The sequence below is a fragment of the Aethina tumida genome, chromosome 3, assembly GCF_024364675.1.
Source record: "Aethina tumida isolate Nest 87 chromosome 3, icAetTumi1.1, whole genome shotgun sequence".
Lineage (NCBI taxonomy): Eukaryota > Metazoa > Arthropoda > Insecta > Coleoptera > Nitidulidae > Aethina > Aethina tumida.
In genome coordinates, this window is record NC_065437.1 from 19831993 (window position 1) to 19857512 (window position 25520).

Below are 25520 nucleotides of genomic sequence, written 5' to 3' on the forward strand. Positions count from 1 at the left end.
AGAAGAAATATTTAATTGTATTGATTATAGTTTTGATGAATCATGTTACAATAAACAAACGTTATTTTATTTATTTGCTACTTAACTATTTTCTTCTATCGTGGGATTTGGTTACAATATATGAATAATCTACAGCAAATAGTATTTCAAAAAATATATCTAACATCTTTGCTTTAAAACAGTTTTAATTATTAAATTAAAATATGATTAAACATTAATTTTTATATGCATATATTTTCATTTTAAGGAATAGGATTTTATTTATTTTTTGTTTATTTACTATTATAAAAAAAACTGAACCACATGTTTTTAAGATAATATTAATAAATATTAATTGATTTTAAATATTAAATATATTGGTCAGGGATATTTATAAATTTTCAAACAATTTATTTCTGAGTTATTAGTTGTTATCCTGACTATGACTAAAATTTGATAACTAAAATAAAAATATTTGTATGTATGTTGCGTCGGTTTTTAGAAGAAATATTTAATTCTATTGTTTAAGTTTTGATGAATCACAGAATAATAAAGAAGTAAATGTTATTTTATTTATTTATTTGTTATTTATCTATTTATTCTCTATCGAGAAATTTAGTATATTATTAAAATTATAGTAAATATGATTAAACATTAATATAATTTTATATCTTAATTTACACTTTCCCTTTTTGGCTTATAAAACGTAATCCAAATCCCAAACAGCTTCTAGTCTATTTACTAAGTTTTAAAATAGAATTTCACTCGATTAAGGGTCAGAATTCTATCTAAAACCACCGAACAAAAGCCCCAGCATGAAAGAGCAGGTATTTAAATGTTGTGGCGCGACGCGTTGCATACAGCATCCCGTTCGTGGCAAGGCAGACTTCCTAAGACCGAATTCGAGGCGTAAACAGCCCCCAGGCAAGAAACAAACACCGTAGAGGTTCATGGACACCGAAGCAAAAGTCTGCCTTCTCGCGTATACGTTCAGGTACGGGCCGATAAGAGTCAATTTCCTGGGCTGCTATATGTGTTCTACGTCCATACCGGCCATATACTTTCAGTCCGTCCACGGCTGGACACTGCGGACAGACCCACGGTCGTAATGCTGTGTAACAATTGTGGTTGCTAAAGAAAACGGTTGCCGCACCATTCGAAATTCTTATGTGCAGTTTTGAGTGTGTTCATTTATTGTTATTATTTTTTTAATCTTCGCTAGTTTTGATTGTGCGTTGTATTTGCAATTTTTGTGCGATTTGTTGTAAGTGTGAAACTACTTGTTGCCTAGTTACTCTATCAGTGGGGGATCGTATCGCGTTGGATGGATATTTTATGAATATGTAAGTATGCGAATTTATCGTAAATTTGTACACATCGATTGTGTCTAGAAGCACACTGCGATTTGTTTATTTATTTATTTACTGTTATAAAAAACTGCAACACATGTTTTTAAAGATAATATTAAAAAATATATTGATTTTAATCAATAAATATTTTGTAAATATAATAAATTTATTGTTTAAGGATGTTTATGAATTTTCAAGCAATTTAATGTTGAGTTATTAGTTGTTATTCTTAATAACTTATATTATTAAATATACTTCTTCATAATAGACATCTTGCATTGCCAGGTAAAGTTTTATAGTCATCTGATAATGATGCAGAGAATGATGAGATTAATATACATTGTGTTTAAATAAGAAGAATTAAGAAGATATTTACCACAGTCTCTTCTATAGGTCTGATATTTTGATTTAATGGAAGGATTTACAACATTATTTTAAGAATAATTAAATTATCATTTAATCTAATAAGAAACTATATATTAAAACTTATTTGTCTTAAAAACAATTACTCATTACACTAGTAATGTAATGTAACTTATTTTAAATTGATTAAACCAACATTCCATTAAAGAATCAATTGTGTCTAAATAACTAATTAATCTCGGCAATCTATTATTTAGATATTTAATAATAATAAATAAAAAATGAATGCGACATCAACGTATACATAGCCATAAGAAGATGCTAAATTTGTAATAAATAATAATAATAATAATAAACAAAATATTATTATTTAAAAATAATTATTATAATTAATAAACCTATGAGAGCCACGAATAAAGAAACATAGATACTAAGTATTTTATTATCGAATACATGTTACTACGTTTTTTTTTAAATACCCAACATTCTACATTGTTTTATCTAATACAACATTAGAATGTTAACCATACCGATTGAAAAGCTATTACAACAAAAATATTAATACTGATTTTCAGGGACACAATGTCTATAAAAAGAACTGACATACTGCACAATAATTTCTTTGCAGAATACTAATACGGTAATTTTTTATAGAGTAATGGTCTAATGCTCCTTTACGAACAATTAATTATGTACACTGTTCTTGTCGGTCAGACTGTAAGGAAGTGCAATACCATTGTTTCAGAAACGAAATAACTTTTACTAGGAAATAAATTATTTGGGCTAAACATTTACATCCTGTTACACGATCACTCAGATACATTAATCCTGGATCTTGAGGCGGATATTTCACAACCTTGCACCGAAACAGAAACTTAATTTTGGCTAATTTGAATATAATTATGAACAAGGTATTTTTAGTTTAATATTACACTTTCGACTTCAGGTTAAGCTAAATGCCATCGACCGTCTTTGTGAATCATAAACAATTAGACAGTGACTCACATGGTTCAGAAAGAACCAACCTGACATCTTTAACCCTTCCTCCTGCAAATGATTGAATCAACTCGGTGGAATTTAGTACATGCAACTTCTTAGTCATGTCATTCGATTGAATCTTGTCTGTTCTTGTGACCATAAAATAAACATCCTTGATAATTTATTTTCGTACGGGATTTGCAAATTAAGATATTGTCATTGTGTTTCCGCGTCCGGGTCTATCTTATTCTTATGTACATCATTTTACATACATTAAAATTTTTTATATATTCTTTAAAACGTAGTTTTTATAAAGTCAAATTGGTTAATTACTTTACCACCAGCTGAAAATTTTATTATATGTGTCCATTTAGAACTATAATATCCCGGTTAGTGTATCGAAGAGTGGTGCAAAAAATTCAGGCATTGTCATGCTTTCTTAGTTTTCCATTGCCTTACCTTAGTTTAGCTGTAGACTAATAGTCTATGGTTTAGCAAATAATGTAATTTTAAACTGGAAGTGTTCTCTTCAAGGTTAGTGGTTAAGCTAATTGCAGGCACTAATTTAAAATATAAATAAAAAATAAATAAAAAAGCACGAGCCACTTGACACTTGAGGGAACATTTTCGTCTAATTAGCGTTTCAGGTTTAATTAATTCATGATATATAAATCATTTTCCATATATTAAAAAGAAATAATATTATTAAAATCAACGGTTTTATTTTTTAATTATTATATTATATTTGAGAATAATTTTAATTTAATTTTTAATATTGCCGTGTTTTATAATTGTGTCAAGGACTTTGTCAATCATTAAATATAATTGCAATTTAAAATTTCCTGGCTTCATTAATTATTACATTTATGCATATTATTTATTATAATAATAAAATTGTAATACCTATGTAATTTTTTTGAAGGACCCACATGTTAATTTTATATTCACATTTTTACTGACATTTATACTGTATTCACATATCAGGTTTTCGATTTCTTTGCTTACTATTAATAAGATTTTTCTTATCAATTTATATTCTAATCACTTCCTATAAATTAAGTTTATTAAAATAAAATTTCTAATTAGATGATAGCAATATAAAATCCTTTTATGTAAATATTAATTGAAAGGGTTAAACAATAGGTTAAAAATAGAGGCGAATATTCCCCAGGTGTGTTAAATTAATCAATACTGGTTGGACATTTTCTGAGTAGAAACTGTCCTATGGATTGACCTGAAATTGGTGTAAACACTAATGTTAATTAAATGCACCATAAAAGATTGATAGTAATTAGATTATTACATTAGGACTAATAATATTCCTGAAAATTACTACGTACTGAACATTTTACATTCTGCTTATGACTTTGTGTTTTATAACATTATAAATGATTCTGCTTCGATTAATTTTTTAAAAATAATTTAAATTCTATCATAAACCATGATTCGTTGTAGTCGAATTAGTTTGTTTTAATAAAAAAACATCATAAAAAATTCACAACTGGAAACGGAAAAACAAAAATGCATGCATGACAAAAATACTTATAATTTTCAGTATAAAGTTTTTCTTACCTATTTAACTAAACAATTATCAGATAAAGTTTGTCCTTGTGGTGATATACATGTTTCAGTCATGGCATGTTTCACGAATAGTTCCCTCACCACATAGCGTGTAAACACCTCAAAAAATGCATGATCCGAATTAATTAATAAGCAAGTTCTCGTGAAAGCTTTGCGGTTTCCAAAGGACAAAAAATAATTTGCAGTGGAAGCTTACTAAAAAAAGTATTAGCTTTTAGTTAATAAAGTTTTATAGAAAAGATACATCAATAACGATATCCATATATTTGTTACCTTTAATAAAAGAATTTTTGTCCAATTCATTTATTGGTAAATTTTTAGTCTAAAGTTTATTAAAATTAAATTCTTAATATTGATTTCCACTTAATGGTTTTATCAAAAAGAGACAGCCACAACGACATCCGCAAATTTTGTTGACTTTGCTAATAATAATTGTAAGATATAAAATCGTATTTATAAATATAGACATACAGAGTGTGTGAATTTTGTTAAAAGCATTTAACTTTATACAGTTTCTTTTAAGTTTATCACTTTTTATTTACATATCACTCATAAATATTTCAATTACGTCACTTTCTATGTGACTTGATTTAAACACTCATGTAAAAGTTCGTCGTCCTTTTACGGTAAAAATATTTATGATTCACAATGGACAAAATTTTTATTTATTAAAAATGCATAAAAAATCTTATTTACTGGATACTATACAGATAAAATTATACATTTTTTAGTGCTTGATTTGAATGAATAAAGGTAACTGTTTCCGTTTGCAAAAAAAGCATTCATTAAGAATTTAATCTGAATTAAATTACAGTTAACTTCCAGTTGGTAACGAATTAGAAGCAACGAAGTATTTATATCTCGACATTCTATTATGAAATCATTCTGTCAATAATTCACCAGATGCATAAGCGGCCACTTCGAATTTCAGATGGTTTACTTAAAAATAGATTGAATGGGGTTCATCGACACAACATAAACAACATGTACACATAAAAATGTTTATTCTTGATAGTGCCCCATGGTTCGCCATACCTTCAGGGGACATTCCATTTCAAATTTAATCGATTTAAAATGTGATTTATAATCAAGTGGAATAGAGTTCGGATCGTTTCACTTTCGCCTTATATTACATGAATCTTTCACTCATGATTAGATACACCAATGTTTTCAATTACTTACAACAATTTATTATGGTTATGAGTGGGCGGTCGTTTTTGTGCCATTTGATACATTCATGTCGTATGACATTTAAGATGTGCCGTTCTACGTTAAACCGTTTGTGATAATCTGAAAGGAGAGTTTGACCTGACTTTGTTCTCTCGTGGAACGATCTTGCGATAGAATTGCATCAGGATCCAAAAGGCAGACATTCAGCTCATAAATAACCGCCTACTAACAGGTTTGCCTCTGGATTTGTCCATAAAACAAGTGAACCAGATGTCAAATACAGTTCATTCAAAAGCCGATAAATGTGTGTAAGTTTCTTTTTTCACAAATCTATTGGAAAGCAACACATCCAACGAATGCATCATGATATCCTTGAGAACACTGTAAATTACACGTACTCACATTTGAATCAATGAGTGTAAACTGGTTTTCATGTGTAAATTTGAACATATTGTTTATAAAGATCATATAAACAATGATATCACGTTACGGTTTCATTTTATTGTCAGGTATTGTCCAATGGTTTTCCCAAATATGAAATTTGCCGTTTATGTTTTAAAAGTAAATTACCCAATGTACCCTTCATGGCGATTTGCAGTAATTACTACTTACATTCAGTTAAATTACAAGATTAATTTCGGAACATAGTATAATCAATTTAGATTTTGTGACGTGATGCAAACTGTTTAGAGGCTAGAGAAAGTGCTTTGACTGCGAAAATGCATTGCTTCACGTAATTTAAAATAATATTAATTGGTATCAAGGTGAATTATCCAATTATAAATGCCATAAATATGATTGTTGCAACGATTTAGAACAAAAACTAATATGATTTATGTTTTACCAGGAAAATTCTTTTTATGTGGTACGTGCTCCTAGTTCAGTTTTTCAAGGCATTTTTGTTGTGATGGATTTTTTGCATTTATATAGGTAAATACATTTTATAATTATGAGATAATTTATACATGAGAATTGAAATACCATGCTAGGAAATCGTATCGATCAGAAAATTTCAGAGAATGTATTTTCTATTAATTATGCAATTGTATCAATTAACTATGCCTATAAATAAACATAAAGGCAACATTATTCTGTATAACATTCAAATATTCATTCAAGTTTAAATTAATAATGTTAACTGTTAATGAAATATTATCAGCACATTTTTTCTTCTTCTGTTGCCAGCTTCGTTATATTTTAAGGAGGACTATTCTCTATATTTAGATTCATCTTTCCACAACAATACATCGTCAGGGCAAGACTAGTTCTCTTAAGACAGCCACCTTTTTAAGGTCACCGGAAATTAATACACGGTCAAAGAACTATTGGTACCTCATATTTTACAGTCCCATGATCATATTTATATCAAATTTCCAATCCTCGTACGTGTAGGTACTTTATAAACATTAATTTCCCTTTTTATGTTGTATTAAAATAAAACGTAAGTGTTGTATTAATTTTATAGCACGTCGTAAAACTAGAAATTCCTGTCATTAAAGGCCTGGATATAAAAGTTTTATAAAAATTTAATGATTTTTTTGTTTAATTAAATTTTTATTTAATTAAAATATAAAAAATAAATTTTTACGTAAAACCTTTTAATGTTAGAAGAAAAATAACAGCCGCCAATAATTTTGCAGTTATTAAAAAATATCTAGTTACTTTACGGTAACATTAAAATAATTAATTGCAATGTAAACGATCGTAATTTAAGGAAAACAATTAATTTTATCAGAACTATTAAAATATGTTTATCGATAGTTAAAAATAATTACAACTTTTATTAGTAATTTTGTTTCAAAGTAAGATAACGCAATTCTACATAGAATATTACTGATGAATAGTTTTTTTGTTTTCGCAACGTATATTCAGTAAGTAATAATTTTGGTTTGAATACTGTTTTAATTCAATTTTCCTAGTATCAAGGGTAAAGTAAATAAAGATCAATTATAATGTTACATTTACTCGTATTTTTATTATATCTGAAATGGTCTAAAATTCGCCTTATCTGTACATATAACAAAGAAATATAGTTGACGTTGTTTCCTTATTGCTAAAAGGCCACACAATTTTAATTAGAAATTATGATTCATCTTAAACTTTCAAGGACTTTTTGGTCGCTACACCTTTAAATTAATAAAAGTTGTTGAGATTGAATTCACACCAAATTCGACGGTGTCCAATACTAACTTTATAAAAAAATGTACAATGTCACTGTCCATAAACAATTGAAACTACTATCAATGTTATTTTATTAGTTATGTTCTTATATCTTATACCGGATTATTGCTTATAGGCAAAATCACGGTCACTTTTAATATATAAATTTTACGAGAAAATTGTTATTGTTTACGCACGTTTTTTAAATTAAAAAAAAATTGGAAATACTAAATGCAATGCAATAAGAAAATAAACATTGGTTTATTATTTGCAAGCTGATTACCTTATCTTGTCATGGGTGTTCTTAATTTATGTCGTTTTTACCAAACCTAATATTTAATTTATATTATTGAATATTGTTACCTTGTTAATGTCTTCTTATAGTGTTTAAATTGTAGTTTTTTAATATAAAACATGAATCAGCAATTATCTATTTCTTGTTTTCTATTTAAATAGTTATTATATTTTATATAGTAAGGTTTTCATATATGTCAAGTTTATTATGTACTTTGATGGGTTCATTTAGAATTCTTCAACGTCACCTTAATAAAACAGTAAATATTTACTTGAATTACAAAATTCTCCTTCATAAAATCTAAAGGTAAATGCATTTTTCTGGGAAAAGTATTAAATCTCTATAAACACCTATAACATAAATAAATAATATTATTACTTCTTTGAAACAAGGCTACAAGCTGACTAATATGGAATTTTACTAATTGAAATTGAAACCAATAAATGTGGTGGGATAAATAGAAGTCATCAATACATCAATAAAAACCCTCTTCATCATAAAATCATAAGAAATTCCCATCATAAAATATTTTTTCAAGCCATCTGCCAGTTCTAGTACCATTATTAGCATCCATCTTCCCCATAATCCATGGATTGTATGGTAACATTTAGTTAAGGTCATGTTTTAAAGTACTTAACTCTGTTAGTGTTTAGTAGATAGTCTATGAGTGTTGTAGTGTTTTGAAACGTGTGGTGTTGTGACATGTGCGTCTATCATAAAGTTCACTTTCTCAACGTCTAGACAGAATTTGTAATTTTTAATCTCAAAAATATGTATTTAATTAATAAAACCAGTGTTATCGACCGTGATACAAAATACTAATATTTTTAAGGGAATTTGAAAGGTATGCATACATTATAAATTTTTAAATTATTACTGTTTACATTAACGCATATAAGAACCCGTTCTTATTTAACACAATATTAAGTCAACTTAATTATCTTTATCTCGGCTTTTTCAATCAATTTATGTTGATTGCCGGTCTTATTTTAAGTATTCTATACTATTGAATTAACTTAATCTACAGTAAGTAACACGTTTAATATACTAATATTAATTAATTAAATATTTATATAGAAGTTTTATCCATATTTAAATATTTTAATTGTCAATTTAGATTATTTTTTATTATATTACGTATATTCAAATTAATTTTAAAAAATCAGTATTCGCAAAAGAAAAGTTGCATGGGTATGTAACATATATTTAACTCAATTTTTTTGTTTTCATTTCTAATTTAAAAATAAGAATGATAGAAAATTTACAAATAAAATACTCTTGAAGAAAAATAGAGACAGTTTAATTAGTTGCATTAACTACATAATAACATGTTACCGATCTTCTGATTTATAATGCGAATATAATTATCACCGAAATGGCAATTACCGCAATAATTTAATGAATACAGTTATTATAAAATTACAATCCTGAAATAATCGTTTCAGGCCAGTATGATTTTAGTTTTTGTTCGTAGCCTTCAGATATTTGTAAATTAATCGAGATTAATTGTTAGGAATTATATTATACGGTTTATGCGATTTCCGTGGGGCACTTATCTCAGGTGAACTACTTTATAAGTTAATGTTAATATGCGTGTACCCCAAAACCTTGACCGTACCCGTATGTTATAGAAAATAATCAGGGACAATTTGTTGCACATATCAATTGAGTCCAAAGTGGATGCAACCAAATTTCTAAATGCCTTACAATGTAAACTTTGCACGCAAATAATATTGGCAAAATGTTGAATTAATTGATGCATAATAATTATTATTATACTCAATTTTTTATTTCTTTTAACCATATTGTGCATAATTATTTACAATATTAGGATTATCCAGTTTGTTTTCGTTTATTATAATATTTAATTTAAATAATTCCAAAATAACACTATAAAATAAAATAATTTAACCATCTTTATCTTCCAGGTCTATGTCAAATATCAGATAATCATTAATACGAAATTTATGGTAAGTTATTAACTTTTAACAACTAATATTTTAAAAAACTCATGAAAACCAAACTGCTTCGTGTTCTTTATCTCCTTATTTGCGCTTATTTTACCTGCATTTATTTAAATAAATCACTTATGCAGCAAACACTAGACTTATAGCTAAAAATAGGCTAGACCTAGTAACACATATAGAGATTGAAAAGTTTTGCAATATACGTGAAACCATTTCAAAATTGCTACATTAGCACAACGGTATTGTTTATGTCGAAATAACGTTCACGTGGATTATTTACTTAGTAAATGACTGAAATGCTATTTACGAATTGCCGCAACACTAACTTCAAAAAATATGGTTTCTTTGTTTACATGCTTTACCATATACTTGTGTGTGGGAGAAAAGGAGGAGGCAATTTTAAATGTTATTTTTACATTTATGAATATCTTTAACAGGTATAATACGTTACCTACTTATGGATTTTTTTAATTAAAATTCCTTGTAATATACTGATAGTTCAGTATTTTGCATATCATTCCGGATATACATAAGAAACTAAATGAGAAATTTATCGTATTTCCCGGTGAACACAAACAATGAGAGCAGTCTACACACCACCTTAGTCAGCTTAACCAGGAACCATTGTCAAAAGTGGGTCACGAGTTCATTACTTTATAAATATCGATGTTATAATAACAATACACTTCCGTTATTACCTATTTAATATATATACATTTTAACCTGTAATATATTATATATCTTGATTGTTTTATCTGAATGACAATACATTTTTTAAGGGCATTGGTTCTCCAGCTCATTTTTAATCAATTTTTATCACATTATGTATTTTTAATAATAAAACAATATTGAGGTACTTAATAGTTTTAACATTCATTTTTATTGATTAAATTCAATCAATTTTTACACACGGATTAAATCAGTTCAACGACCAATTATACTATAAAAATATAATGATCAATTCTTTGAATACAAATTTTGATTAAATTTTCATAGCACAATAAAAATATGTCTTTTATTACAGTCACAACATGTCTTTCATTATCACTCTGTGGTAAACACTTCATTAAAATATAAATCATCTTCCATCACCACAGGTATTAAGCTGTCTATTAAAATTCAAATTCTCGTTTAATTTTTTTCCCACATCTAGAAAATTACATGTCTTCACAACTTATCTAACATCACTAATCAAATAAATCCTTTTAAACTCCCAGGAAGTAAATCACCTAATTATGATGTTTAATGTGACTTAATTCGATAGTGGTCTACAATACCAATTATTACATAAGCTGACCTTATGGTACGTCTAGCTAGTCAGGATTGATTGGAGCCAGCAACAAATAATTATATAATGTCGATACAGAAACGAATTCGATTTATCGATTAGAATCTTTGTTCTGTTACTATTGAGGTCAGCGATCGTAAAATTGCCATAAGATCTGCTTAACGGGATCAACGTTTGTGGCTTGATCATTTATACCAAGAAGTATATTCATATGAAAAAATATTGTCGATTATTATTGAAAAAATTCATTAAATTAATTCTTCTTAGTTTATTAAAATCTTTAACCACAGTTTCATTTTTTCAGTACATATCTTAAAATAAAACTGCAAAAAAAAAAAGATTTTTCATCTCATAACATTTTGAAATCTAATTGTAAGTTAATAGTAAACTAATCGTAAGACTACCATGTAACAAGTTCTGAAAGTTCACACTTTAATGGAAAAATAAATGTTTATTGCCTTTTAGTTAGTACCAGTTGGTTACGAAGAAAGCTGCATTTTTACTACAGACTTATTTGATTTTATCAACATATCTTATCATAACTATTGCCTGATTCCATTGAATTTGAATAGATTTGTTAGTGTGGTTAATGATATTAATACAAATATCAAGACTACAATATATAAAGACAAAATAATTCATTATTCCCAATAACACCAACAGACTTTTCAAGGTAAACACGTTGATTAACAATTTTTATTGACAAAGAAAGCCTCTGCAATTTGTTTGTGTAAAATACAGGTTTTCCTGCTTCACTAATCAATTTAATTTGGTCATGTTCCTTAAATTTACGTTATAAACATTAAAATAATGACAACATCCACACAATACACATCAAGAAATTGTTATTAAGATAAATATGATAGATATTATGCGAACACTATTATATTGTGGCCTTCATCGGTAAGTTTTCTTAATTGCAAATTAATCGCGTAATAAATCGCTACTTGAATTACACCAGAAAGTATTTACTTTTAGAAAGTCCAACAGTATGATTATTTTAATTAGGCATTCAATAATTGTAATATTACATAGCTTATTTTCATGCCGAGGATTCTAAAAGTGAAATTAAAATGGCAATCAATGAAAGTGCAGGATATTGGATAAATATATGGCAAATTAACTAGAAATATATAATTTGGTATTTAACTATGGTATTGCAGTGTACAATGATACCATCATCATTAATTACAAAATATTTCCATTTCAAATATTATTGGTGCGTTACTGGTAACCACCAGATCCATTGATCCATCTAATCCAAATGATCAACATCTTAAGTAAACTTAATATTATTGTATTGCAAAATTCACAGTACTAAAAAATTCTATGAAGTTTAGCACTAGATACTCATGTGGTTCATGTGAATACTCCAGTAACTAAAGTAGCATCTACCTAATTGTATGGTTATTGAGACTAATTATTCCTAAGATTAAGTTAATTGTCTTAACAATAGTATATTGTTAAAAATAATGAGTGACACATAATGCCCCTTATTTAAGGTCGCGACTTTGACTCACTAAACAAGATACGGTCTCGCAAAAGGCATGTTTTATGTTATTTACTTCAGAAACTAGAACGATATTTTGCGTTTAACTTATTGACCTTTATACAACAAGCGAGAGGCATCACGAGAAAACGTAATTTATTTCTAGCCAACTTGTAACGTACAATCTGCATTTAAGTGTGCTTTCAACTAAACTCATTCCAAGCTCCTTGATCTGTATTGGAATGAAACTCCTGTAGTTACTAGTTAGAAAATGTTTTTTATATATTATTTCTTTTTTGTATTCCAAATTAGCTACGAAATTTGAAAATTTAATAAATAAAATATGACAACCGATTATTATTTTTAAACATTTTTCTTAATTTTATGTAAAATTTATTAAAAATTATTCAAGAAATTAAATTGCATTGTACATTGTTCTTATGTTTACGATAATCTAAGTTAATGTTTTAATAATGAAAATAAATAATTAATATTCTGAATGCACCTATTGTATTTTACATTTACATTTTATATATTTATATTATTTGTCCTGTCAGTTTCGAAACTACAACTAGATTTTTAATTTTCAGGTAATGCTGGCTAATCAGAAACTTCAAAATGTCTCTGGAAGTAGCTGATAATGACTTGATAAATTTACATGACGGTTCCCCCATTCTAACTGCCAGATCATTGCCTTTAGAAACACACTTAGAAAATGAAGATACTGGAAATTTAATAGATTCAGAACTTCCGGTCTTAGAAAAAACATTGAAAACTGCCCAGAATATACCCATCAGCGACTCCAGGCGTACTAGTGTCGATATAGAAGATATATTAATAACAATCGACGATGAGGTACAAAGCACCAACGGTGACGTCGTGGATGGAGAAAGTAACGCGAACGAAGGCGAAAGATGTGACAATTTGGAAGCTCTTATCATCTTGCAGAATCTTGACGACATTTTGAACGCCTGTCTGTCAGATTGCAATGAAAATGAAACTGACGTCGATGATATAACAAATAATTTAGATGATAGTACCCAAGAAACCATAGAAGACTGTCTCAAAGATCTGGACAACTATCTAAAAGCACTGGACTCAAGCGGGTGTGATGAATTTTCAGAAAATAACATCGACGACCAACCTAGCACGAGTACGACCAGCTCATTCACGGAGTCCGGCGAAAGTTTCGACACCACCTCAGAAGACACCATCGACGAAGAAAGTTTAAGGAACAAATTGCGCCAAATGGAGGAGAACTACACGAGATTTGTGGCCGCGGCTTCTGGGTGTGTAAATAGGGGATACGTCGACACTGAAGGTATTGAAGAAGGTAACAATGGAATGGAACGTAGACCATTGTCGGCGTGTGGTGTACCTAGTGGAGCGTTGAACAGGAACCACCCGCACAGGGCGACCGTGGCTGTTGTAAGGAGGGAGAGGCCGACACTTACTAGGACACCGTTCCGGAAGTCGATAGATAATAGCAGTAGTTCCAGGTGCGTTATGATACTGTTAGGATAATTTACTAAGTGTAAGCGGAAATAAGAGCATAATTGCGTAAAATTGAATTGAAATTGGTTCGTCACACGTTTAAACATTTCAAAAATAATTGGCACTATTCTTATTGTTTAGTTTCCTTTAGATGTTTTACCAGCTGACTGTGACATTATTGTTTTACTTATATGTCTTTATATTAATTAATTAACAAGCTCATCGCTTCTCAGCTCATTTTTAATTTTTATCTCTCCTACAATATACATCTTCTCATGTTTTAATAATCCGTTGAAAATATGTTTAGATATAAATAAATAATGCATTTAGCAATATTTTATGGTTAATTATATTGATTATATTTGGATATGCAAATTTGCCCCACCACTTTTATTCCGGTAATGTTCCCATAAACCCACCCCCTAACGTTTGCTCTTTTGAACAGGATGTCCGGTCCAGGTGGCTCGTCGGACGAGAACATTGACTGGAGCTGGGTGCAGGACGTGGCACGTGACGTGCCGGACGAGAGACGCGCACACGCCTCTGGCGACTGTTGCACCGGAACGGTACTGGTCGAACCTCCGTGCAGAACGTTCACCGCACCCAGTACGTCGGCGGAGCCCGCAATGCCTCCAGAAGACGAACCCAAAGAGGAAGAACGTCACAGAGGTTCGAACACGTGGTTGCGCAACTCCATGAGGAGGCTGCGCCACTTCAGACTTCCCAGCGATGCTGAACAGGAACCATCCGCGCTGGAAGTACCGAGAGTGGAACCGTTTACAGCTCCCGTCGTGTCCTCGACACCGGTGGCTGCGAGGCCCGTGAGCGCTCCTTCTCGACTGCCACCAACAGTACCGGTGTCTCGAACTTCGACTCAAAGATCGCGATCTCGGTCGCGGCAGAGTGTGGTCTCGCATGAGCCTAGTGGAAGAGCCCGTAGTAGTTCTGCCTCGTCGAGGTCCCGAAGACCGAGGAGTACGTCATCGAGTGAATCGAGTTTGGCGTCGAGTGTGGATAGTACGCCGAGTTGTACTCCAACAGCGAGTCCCACACACAACGTACAGGACAACACGGGGACAACAACTCCTAGAAGGTAAGAGTCTGAGTCAATTTGTCTAAAAACAGAGTATAAAACTTTATGGTTATGATATTTTTGGATATATAATTAGATGCATTCCTATTACAATTGTAATTGTGTACATACATAAAATAATGATGACGCATTTATATCAAAGAAATAAATTATTTATAAAAGAGTAAAAGCAAAATAAAACAAGATGCACCACACTATTTATTTGAAATTTGCTAATGTTATCGAGTTGGGTTTAACCTGAAATTGTATAAACCATATGGTAGTGATTAAAAAAGTTATACAATCAAAATATCAATTATATATTCCTATTTACTTCATTAACACTACAATTAGTTACACTTGGCAAGCTTTATAAATTATTAAAACTATATAACTGTTTAATACAATTTAAATTTGTATTTTAATAATTAGATTGTAAAATCTTATTTTCGTGGTTTTATATTAAATAATATAACTGAACTTTTATAAGGTTTCTGAGTGTTCATTAAATCAACTAAATTTTAAATCTTTTTATTATTGTCCAGAATATGCTTCTGAAGTTTTCTACGACACAAAATATTTTAAGAAATCTGAGAATCCATGACCACAGATTCTATTTTAATTATTCAAACTATAATTGTTAAATCCTTAACCTTTATTTCGTTGCGAAATAAAGTTACACAAAGAGAATATTTTTTAAAATGAGTATTTCCACAGACTTGTTGAAGATGTTGGCAATGGTTTCTTATTTTAACTACTATTAAGGAAAATAAGAAATATTGATAACTAGACTCTATTATACTTAAAATCAATGCAAAATCGATCATATTATTCGAAAGTAATCTTTTTAATACACGTAATTTTTTATAAAGTAAAAATTGTATCACCATTGTTTGACAAATTAAAATTTGTAAATAATTATTTGTCATTCAACATAATACAAATAAATCAGCAACCGTGTAAAAATGTGAAACTATCTCAACAGCATTAAAATTGCGAAATGTTCTTGAATAAATTAAGCAATAGTAAGAGTTTCAATTTAAAAATGACGAATTATTGAGGAATGGTCGAGTAACCTTACTAAAGAGGACCAAGTTTTGATTCATATCTGCTGTCTTATTTAAGTTCCGTAAAGCAGATTTTACATACGCAGTCTTCCTTGTTTCCGTTCCACTTTGTCGTCTTTTTGCACAACAGCTTGAATTACGAGGCTCGGTCAATGGTTTATGAGTTCTACATCATGAGCGTAGAACACCTCTATATATTATTGAATTATTATCAAGTGTACATTGACATTTGACGTACATCAATCTGTCAAGTTCAACACAAATACGTCAGAGCATCAAAAAACTGAATCGTAAAATTGAATACTTGAAAATGTCTGACTGGCCGGAACCACAGAGAATATCCCCGTTTATTAAGGTAAAGTATTACAAAGGTAACACAGCATTTCTACATACATTTGATGATTAGATTGCTCGATATGGTTTCCTGATTGCGGGAATATTTTATGGAGCCTCCAAGTACAAAGTGTACCAGGAAATGGAAGCAGGTCGTAAAGAGGAACGTTTGAAAAAGAAAGAACTTCGAGACGCTCAGATCGCAAAGGAGAAAGAAGAAAGCAACAGGCGGGAGATGGAAGAATTAGGTAAAATGTTTGGAGGATCTGGCGGGGCTCAAAAGAAAGAATGTAAGGTTGTTGAAGTTCTTCCTGAATGCGAAGTATCCCGCACAACGCAATTGAGTGAGCCCCCATTTGTTATTGAATTACGTCAAAAAGAGTCGTATGAAAATAACGATTACAAATATTATTATTGCACAAAACCGTATAAAACTTTACGTGATAACGATGAAGGCATACCCAATAGTGAAGATTATAAAAAAAATATAACATCAGACAAGGGAATTGAGTATATAATTGTTGAAGACAATGGAAGTGGCAGTCGCACCAAGAAGTATGTAAAATCGTTAGATAACGATAACGTTGATAGCTACAATGAAGACGTTAGTTATTCTGAAGAGTACTTCATCCCCTTAAACAAGGATATCTACAAGGAATAATTTCTTTATATTTATTAATATAATCATTTTCAATAAATGTTGTTCAATTAACGTGTCGTTCATAATCTAATTAATACAAATGTAACACAAAACTTAAAACAACAAGATTTTGCACAGTGCCAAGTTAAACATTTGCATAGTACGTTATCTACATGAGTGTCCATATAAAACTGAACGATTAAATCTCACTTTTTATAACGTCTAGTGCATGTCAAGTCGATTTTGTTTTCTTCAGTTTTTGTATGCAGTAATGCATGGTGTTTGTGTGATTTTATTTTATATGAGACTTAAGCAAAATGGATTTTATTTGGGCATTTGATTACGCCGCCCCTTTTGCATATCGTACCCCTCAAATTTTTAATGACAACAGGGAAACTGACACTAGACAAAGGTATGTTTATATACTGCATAAATTATTTGTAATTAATAATTGTGTATCTAATTTTCTTGTATATGTATTTGATTAACAATATGATTAGTGATCAAATATTTGGTTATATTCGCTGACAAATGTCAAATAATTAAAACAAAATATTAGTTATTAATTGGGTATACAGATCATATCCTGTTGAGACAACCTTTGTTTTACAATTTATGACAGTAGTGTTTGTATGCACAATAAGTCATATCATGTTGACGAGATATGTATATTTAAGACGAATATATTATTACCGCCGGTAATGTATTCATAATATTAAAATAATTTTTTAAAATAATTTGAACAAGTTTATGAAAAATATAATATACTATATAATTACAATACAATGTTTAGTTTAGGTAACCTAATTTTTTTATTGAATTTTATTATATTCTTTATTTATTTTATTATATTCTTTATGGTAACTAAAAATTTAATTTAATAAATATGATACGTAGAAAAGTTCTAGTAACTCCAGTTCAACTGTTGGGCTCACATTACTTACATACTTATAATAATTGATACAACCTTATACAACATAATACTAACATATAATTAAATACAATTTCAAATAGATAATCTTTATTTCCTTTTAATTCTTCTGATCACAATCGTTAGGCACTCGTCAGGTCTGGCTGGATTTACGTAGATATGCCATCATTTTTTCTTCGTGACCCCGTTTGTACTCTTTAAGATAATATTTTTCACTCTTTGACTCCAAACAATCTTCACAAATCTCTTTCCACTTTACTCGCCACAGTAGCATTGAACTAGACAAAGGTGGTCAGATTTTTCTTGCGTGTAGCCTGCGGTGAAACTGTTTAAATTTCTACATGACTTGCCATTCATAACAAAAGGCATAGGCCCAGTTTGTCACTTTCCTACCATTTTTATGTGCAGCTGTACTGCTTTTTTTATTAGCCAGTTGAATTGTTAGCGTAACCGGCGAACTGGGAACATCTACGACGAAGAGGCGGGTCAGCGCTCCGGCTTTAACGGTGTTCAGAACAGATTGTGGTGCTCTTGTGTAACTATTATGTTGACACCAGTGCAATTGTAGTTTGGTACGGTGCGATTTTAGTTGTGTTGGGGAAAACTTTAGAAAAACAATTTGTGAGTACACATTTAACATCATTTTTATATGAAAAAATATAATGGAATACATTGACATTAATTTTTATGTTGTTAAATTAAGTATTAATTCCTACAAAATTTGGTCAATATACAAATCACATATTTAGAAATAATTTTTATATTTTCAGACATTCACACATTTCATCAAGGTATTGTTTGTGTTAAATTATAAAATATTAATATATTTTGTGTCACAGTCGCATTGATATGTGTTAATCCATAAAGAAAACACAATTAGATACCTGTTTATATTCCTTCATACGGCACCAATGGTACGGCAAATATTTATTTAATTAAATTTTTGCAATGTTACGTATAAAATGAGAAAAAACGATTTTCACATGGTTTGAAAAATAACTTATTAATTATATGACCTGTGTGAGTTCAAGCCATTCTTATCATGGCAAAATTAATCATTACTGTTATACGTAACACTTTCACATGGAAATTAGATGATAAAACGGTTTTCCAATCCAGTGCACTTGGCATATTATTTTATATACGGATTCTGATATTAAACTGTAAATCTATTAATATTTGTTTATTTTGTCTGGATTATATCATTAATATTGTCGTAATGTCCGTTATGTTAACAACTTATTGAATCGGAATATTTGATTGCAGTAAATCAATATTGTTTTGTTTTATTATTTACTATAACAGAACGTACTACTTCTCACTAATCATTTTATTGTTCAATTGGCTAGACAACCCGTAATTTTATTAGAAACATGTAATATACAGTAACTACAAAATCATATCCTGCAATTAGTTAAATAAATTTTGCATCTGCAGCTGCGTTAAACTACTGAACAACGTGCATATAAATCCACACCTAGAAATTTGATTAAGGTTAAAAACGTCCAACCTTGATTATCCAGTACGATTATCCAAAAAATGATTTATAAAACACATACAAAACCACATAAATTATTAGTTACATGGAAGTTTAAATTGTATTTAGATTATCTTTACAAGGATTAAAGAAATATAATACACATCTGAAGGTAAAAAGAAACCTTTAAATTTATATTTAGTTGGAAAATTTTTGTTCATTGTTTTTAATGTTTGACCATATAATGTTTTTAAATTATTAAATTCAATGTTGGAATTTTTTATGTTATTTTATAATTAGTGAGTGTGGAGTAACAAACAACAAGTTTAAAGAATATTAAATATATCTAATTTAATAATGTAACATCAATATAATGAAAAAATAAAAAGTATATTTAATTATCAGGTTTAAGCATATTCTCACTCAAAATCAATAAAGTCACATTCTATAGAATTTTTTAAACTTATGTATTTAATGAACTGTTCTGTTGTTATAATTTAATTTATTTATTATGTGTATATAATGATAATAATATCGATTAGTTTCAATGAATCAATTAATTTTGTTTAAAATATTTTTTCATAATTTATTTAATATATTAATTTCAGATATATTAATAAATAGACGTGTCTTGAATTTAGTGTATATATTAAAAGTATTATCAATATTTTTCGTTTAAATAATTTTTAACTAAAGATTAGATATGTTGTAGTTTTTGTTGCATTATAGCAATTGTAAGTATAATGATTTTTTACTGAAACTCTAGAGGGGTGAAATCGATTCTGGTTGCGTGACTGGATAGTGGTCAACCTATATTTGTAGCAATATAAAACAAAATGCAATTGCTTTTAGGAGTATTTTACTTAAGTAAATTACGAATTGGGATATAATTATGGAAAGGTTATTTACCTATATCTGTGTTACATTAATATAAATTTTCATTTATGTTTAGTTCGCTAAAGAAAGCGAAATTACTTAGACCAATATCATTTAACTAACTTTTTAAATATGTACTTAATTAAAAGTGAGATCTCGGTTTAATTAAGTAGATATTTTAATAAATTTATGCACGTGCTAATACTTCCAATTAATGTAACGCAAATTAATAATTTGTCAAACGCAAGTTGGAATTTATGCAGTTTCTCATTATTTCTTGCCTTGAATTAAATATTTTGAACATAACTATGGAGGTCACATCAACTTTTTTTGTTAAAGTGTGGTATTTAAAAAGTGAGGTATTTAATCAAATCGCTTATAATAGTCTCGAAAACTTTCAAAGATATTTTTAGAAACAGGAATAGCCCAAGCATAATGAACGTTGTAATATTTATTAACTATACCCAAAGGCCACCATGAAGCGTGCATTAGACAATGGATACGAAAGAACATTAAAATTTAACTGAATACAATACGAAATAGTCCAGTCAACTACACATTAAAAATATACACATTAATGAAAAATAAAATAAGATAAAAATGTTGCATTGTTGTTTGCTGCTGAATGCATGAACAATGTTATAACGGCACTTACTTCTAGGCACGAAACACAAATGACTGTTACTCGGATGTTATGATTAAATACTTCAGATGTTACTCGCAGTGTCAATCACAGTGGATAGAATTATGTGTTGCGTAATTTTTAAAGCAATTTGAAGCTGTGATACCGTAACAACTGATCTTTGAATATAGACATATGTACGTTATACAGAACGTAGATTATTATTTTTATTCCTCGTGATTTATATAAGAATCTTTTAATTAAACACATCTGTTCAATGTGGGCTATAGTTATATAGTACCACGATTAATTAAGAAAAAAACCTAAAAATTTTTAGAGACCTTGTACATAACGGTTATTTATATGATCACATCCACTTTATTAGAAGCCGTACAAAATGAAAGGACTCTAATAACAAAATTGGAAATTTGAAACTTTTATTTAAAGCACATTTTTGTTCCAGATCATGTGACAGAGCAAGACAAACCGACATGCCAGAAGCCGACAGTCCGCTGGGACAATGGCCAAACAGTTTGAGTTCCATGATGGCGTGCCTGGGGTGCACCCTGGGACTATTCAATATTTCCCGTTTCGCCATCCTGACCGTACACTTCGGAGCAAACTTCATATTCCAGTTTGTGTTCCTATCACTGATATTCGGTTTGCCACTCTTCACCCTGCAGCTCTGTCTGGGACAGCAGTTGGGCGCTGGTGTTGTGGACATGTGGCGGATATCGCCCCTGTTTCAGGGCGTAGGAGTGTCACTGTTGATTGCGCAGGCGCTAATGGGATTGTATAGTATTATTGGGGTGTCGTGGATGTTCGTTTATTTTCGGGATTCGTTCATTACTAAAGTGGATAAATATCGCTGGGCGGAACCCTTCATTTCATACAGAAATGGTAAGTTGTCACAAAATAGTAATATTTTATATGTATATAATATAAATTAATTAAATGTTATTATATTATTTTTTTTTAATTCATCTTATTTAAACTTGTTTTATAAACGACAACTTATGAAAATTTATTTTCTGATTTAAAAAAAAAAAAAATAATAATATCTCTTTTTTCATGCTTATATGAATGGCAGTTTCAAGAAGTAAGTTGATATTGGATTGTTTTAATTACAAGTCAATAAAATATTATGACCCATAATAATATCAAATATTTTATGGTGTATCGTACTTTATTGTAGCTTAGTTCCAATTTGACAATATTATAGCATTTAATATTACAATAAAAACTAACAAATAAAATAAATGAACTCATTACAGGAGTGATTCCATCAGCAAATGGAACATACAAACTTACAGAAACAATTCCTGATTATTTTAACGGCATCGTCCTTCAAAGGCTCCATTTACCAACAGGAACTGCATACGGAACCATAAAGTTTCAACTGGCCTTCAATCTGGCAGTTGTGTGGATGATCGTGTTCGTTTCCTTGAGCAAAGGACTGCGTTCTTACGGCAAAGTTATATATGGCTTCATATTGCTTCCAGTTTTTGGCACTTTTGTATTATGTGCAAAAATACTTGGCTTGATGCCTCCAGAATTTGTAAATATAATTTTTCCCGAAACTTCATGGGGAGAATTTTTTCTCAATTCCAGGGTAGGTTCAATTATATTACTATATGTTGTCATTTTAATTTAGTAACTTTAAATTTATGAAACCTATTATCACTCACATTATTTTATGTTATTACAGTGTTGGCTGGCAGCTGCACAAGAAACATTTCTCACCTGGGGACTGCTGGGCGCTGCAATAATGCAAATAGCATCACATAATAAGCATAAGCACTTGCTTCAAAGAGATTCTAGTCTAATTACTGTTATAACATTTTCAATTTTATTATTAGTTGCATTTTTGGCGAATACATGTGTTCAAATACTTAAATCATACGGCTATAGTTATCAACCTGACTCATTTGGTAAGTTTTCCTTCCTGGAGGACCTACGTATTCAATTAATATTCATTATATCTTTCAGAGAGTATGTCTTCATACACATTCTTAAGACCATTTAAGGAACCTTTACCACCGAATTTATCAAACACTCCAATAAGATATATGACTCACAATTCCTTCATTGTTGGAGAACGCATTATTCGCCCTGGAGTTGACCATACCTTAGAGAGTGGATATCAGGTAATCATCAACTTATGCAACATTAAAGTTCGTATTCATTTTTTTGTATTTTTTTTTTTGCAGGTGTTACGTTTTGCCACTGAATTGATCCCAGCTACTTTCGCCGTGTTGGGGCCCGATCAGGTCTCTCCATTTTGGGCTGTCCTGTTTTACTTCATTTTTATAATGTTTGGAATTGCACAACAGTTAGCCATTTGGCATAGTGTTATAACGGGTATTATGGCAATAAAAGCAAAAGTTTTAAAGTCCTGGGAAACTACAATTACTTTCTTTAGTTGTGCTTGTGGTTTTGTTTTGGGATTACCAATGGCAACTGAGGTAATCTTGTCACTATACTTATTGGAATTATGCAAGGTTAAGTTATAATTTGTTTGTTACAGTTTGGTATATATGTGGTATATTTCTTGGACTACACGGTTGGTGGAATATGGTGGTTAATTCTGATCATCTTACTGCAAATTATTGCTGTTTTCATGGTCAGAGGTAGACCCTATAGTGGAGACACCGTTGTCGCCGCTTTATTTAACCCAACCACCCATCCATGCTTGTTGAGTTGGGCACCTCCATTATTATCATTCACATGGAACGTCATCTTGCCTGTTGCTTTAATGGTAAGTAATCTTCATAACAATTCTGTATTACATTATAACATTTTGTTTATTTTATTTCAGGTGTTGTGCATTTCAACATTTAAAAATGGTGGCTTCAGAGAAATTTTTGTTTGGCATCACGCACCTGTTGCCGAATATTGGCCTTTATGGGCTAGACAAATTGGATCAATGATACAGTTGTTGCCTGTTTTATGTGTTCCACTCGTCGCGGTTATTCAAAGCTATAGATATCTAAATAATGGCCCAAATGACATTTTAGAGGTAAGTACAAACACACAAAAAAGATATATTTGTAAATATTTGATAACTTCCTGTAAATAATTAAATTATTACACGTTTCACTTTCCGTGAATCTCTTTTGAATATTTTTTATCATCACAACTTCACGTTGCATACCTACTTAACATTTATATTGTCTGTATCAACAATAATTTATTCTGATCCTTTTCTATTATTCTGTGCATTCTAAGGAATATGAAGAGCCCTCCAATTACGTTAGTAATGCTATTAAGTTTCTTAAATCGTCATTTTAATAATGTTCATTTCTAGAGAATACAAATGCTGTATCGGCCTCCGATTGGAGAACACATGGATGATTTAGCTATACAAGAAGCAGCTGCCGCTTCACTTAACAACAATAACACAAACTCAACGGCAAACGTACAATCAGAAGATCCACCACCAAAATACACACCACCGCCATCTTACACAACAGCTACTGGTGCAAGATTAGCAAAATTTTTGAGACAGAGCATTAGAAGAAGTGTAAGAAGATTGGCCAACGTTTTAGGAGAGAATAGTAATACCAGACAAAGAGCGGCTATAGCTAATGCTACAGCGCAACCACCTCCTCCTGATTATAACGCCGTGTTGGTGGAGATGAACAACACAACAACGACTGATGTATCGATTGATATGACGGATTCGGCACCAAATGCAAGACTGTCAACATTAGAACGATTAAGAAATTTGGGCACATCGTCCTCAGCTTTAACCGCTGCTGAAGTTGCATCGATATTAAGAAGTAGTTTCAGGAGAAGCACCGTGAGACCAACAAACCACATTAGGAATACGAATTTTAATGAAGCAGGAAACTTTAACGAAACTAACGGGTCAATAAGTGCTGAAAATTTAGTGGATTCAGCTGCTCCAATTGGCGAAACCTCTCTGGTTGTCAGTACCTTGCCAGTTGAGAACGAAAATAAATCTCATAACGATAATCTCTCATCTGTGATATAATTTAGAAGTGCGTAATGTAGCCAATTTATGTATTTTAAAATTTTAACTGTTTTCTTTACTATGTAAAGATGTTTTATGCTTGTCGTGTAATTAAATAGTCAATCACTACTCGTTTAAAATACATACGTTGTCTAATAAATATTAATTAGGACAAAATACGAAAAGACCAAAAATATATTAATTGTAATTTCTTTTGTATTTATTTATTTTTTATTATACCTAAGCTTTGTATCCATCTATGTTCATTACTGTATAATGTATAAAGAACTGATAGATTAATACGTAACTGTATAAATAAAAACTAAAATAATTAAATTTAATTTTATTTATATTTTTGTCATTAATTTCGAGAGCAATTATGGTTAACTTCCAAAAATACAATTTTCGCTTGA

General features: G+C 30.0%; 2 protein-coding genes across 4 annotated transcripts; both read left to right on the top strand.

Annotated features, from left to right (window-relative positions):
- Window positions 1–1087: 1087 nt before the first annotated feature.
- LOC109596683 (sodium-dependent transporter bedraggled) lies at window positions 1088–25453 on the top strand. Of its 3 annotated transcripts, XM_049964564.1 has the most exons (12): window positions 1088–1322; window positions 9804–9845; window positions 13210–14118; window positions 14559–15206; window positions 21595–22031; window positions 22406–22743; window positions 22840–23062; window positions 23121–23278; window positions 23342–23596; window positions 23659–23889; window positions 23950–24150; window positions 24439–25453. In XM_049964564.1, exons 3-12 carry the CDS (start codon window positions 13238–13240, stop codon window positions 25126–25128), a joined length of 4062 nt encoding a protein of 1353 aa, XP_049820521.1. In that variant the 5' UTR covers window positions 1088–1322; window positions 9804–9845; window positions 13210–13237; the 3' UTR covers window positions 25129–25453. The 3 variants fall into 3 exon arrangements, with proteins under 3 accessions (XP_049820521.1, XP_049820523.1, XP_049820522.1); XM_049964566.1 differs by lacking the exon at window positions 9804–9845; XM_049964565.1 differs by lacking the exons at window positions 1088–1322; window positions 9804–9845 and adding an exon at window positions 11955–12033.
- LOC126264890 (uncharacterized) lies at window positions 16490–17287 on the top strand. Its single transcript, XM_049964567.1, has 2 exons — window positions 16490–16607; window positions 16659–17287. The coding sequence occupies exons 1-2, from the start codon at window positions 16563–16565 to the stop codon at window positions 17244–17246; spliced, it is 633 nt and encodes a 210-aa protein (XP_049820524.1). The 5' UTR covers window positions 16490–16562; the 3' UTR covers window positions 17247–17287.
- Window positions 25454–25520: the final 67 nt, after the last annotated feature.

Coding starts and splice junctions, on each gene's coding strand:
- LOC109596683 (XM_049964564.1), top strand. CDS start 13,238: ATGTCTCTGGAAGTAGCTGATAATGACTTGATAAATTTACATGACGGT. Junction 22,744..22,839: donor AATTTTTTCTCAATTCCAGG/GTAGGTTCAATT, acceptor ATGTTATTACAG/TGTTGGCTGGCAGCTGCACA. Junction 23,890..23,949: donor TCTTGCCTGTTGCTTTAATG/GTAAGTAATCTT, acceptor ATTTTATTTCAG/GTGTTGTGCATTTCAACATT.
- LOC126264890 (XM_049964567.1), top strand. CDS start 16,563: ATGTCTGACTGGCCGGAACCACAGAGAATATCCCCGTTTATTAAG. Junction 16,608..16,658: donor GAATATCCCCGTTTATTAAG/GTAAAGTATTAC, acceptor TTTGATGATTAG/ATTGCTCGATATGGTTTCCT.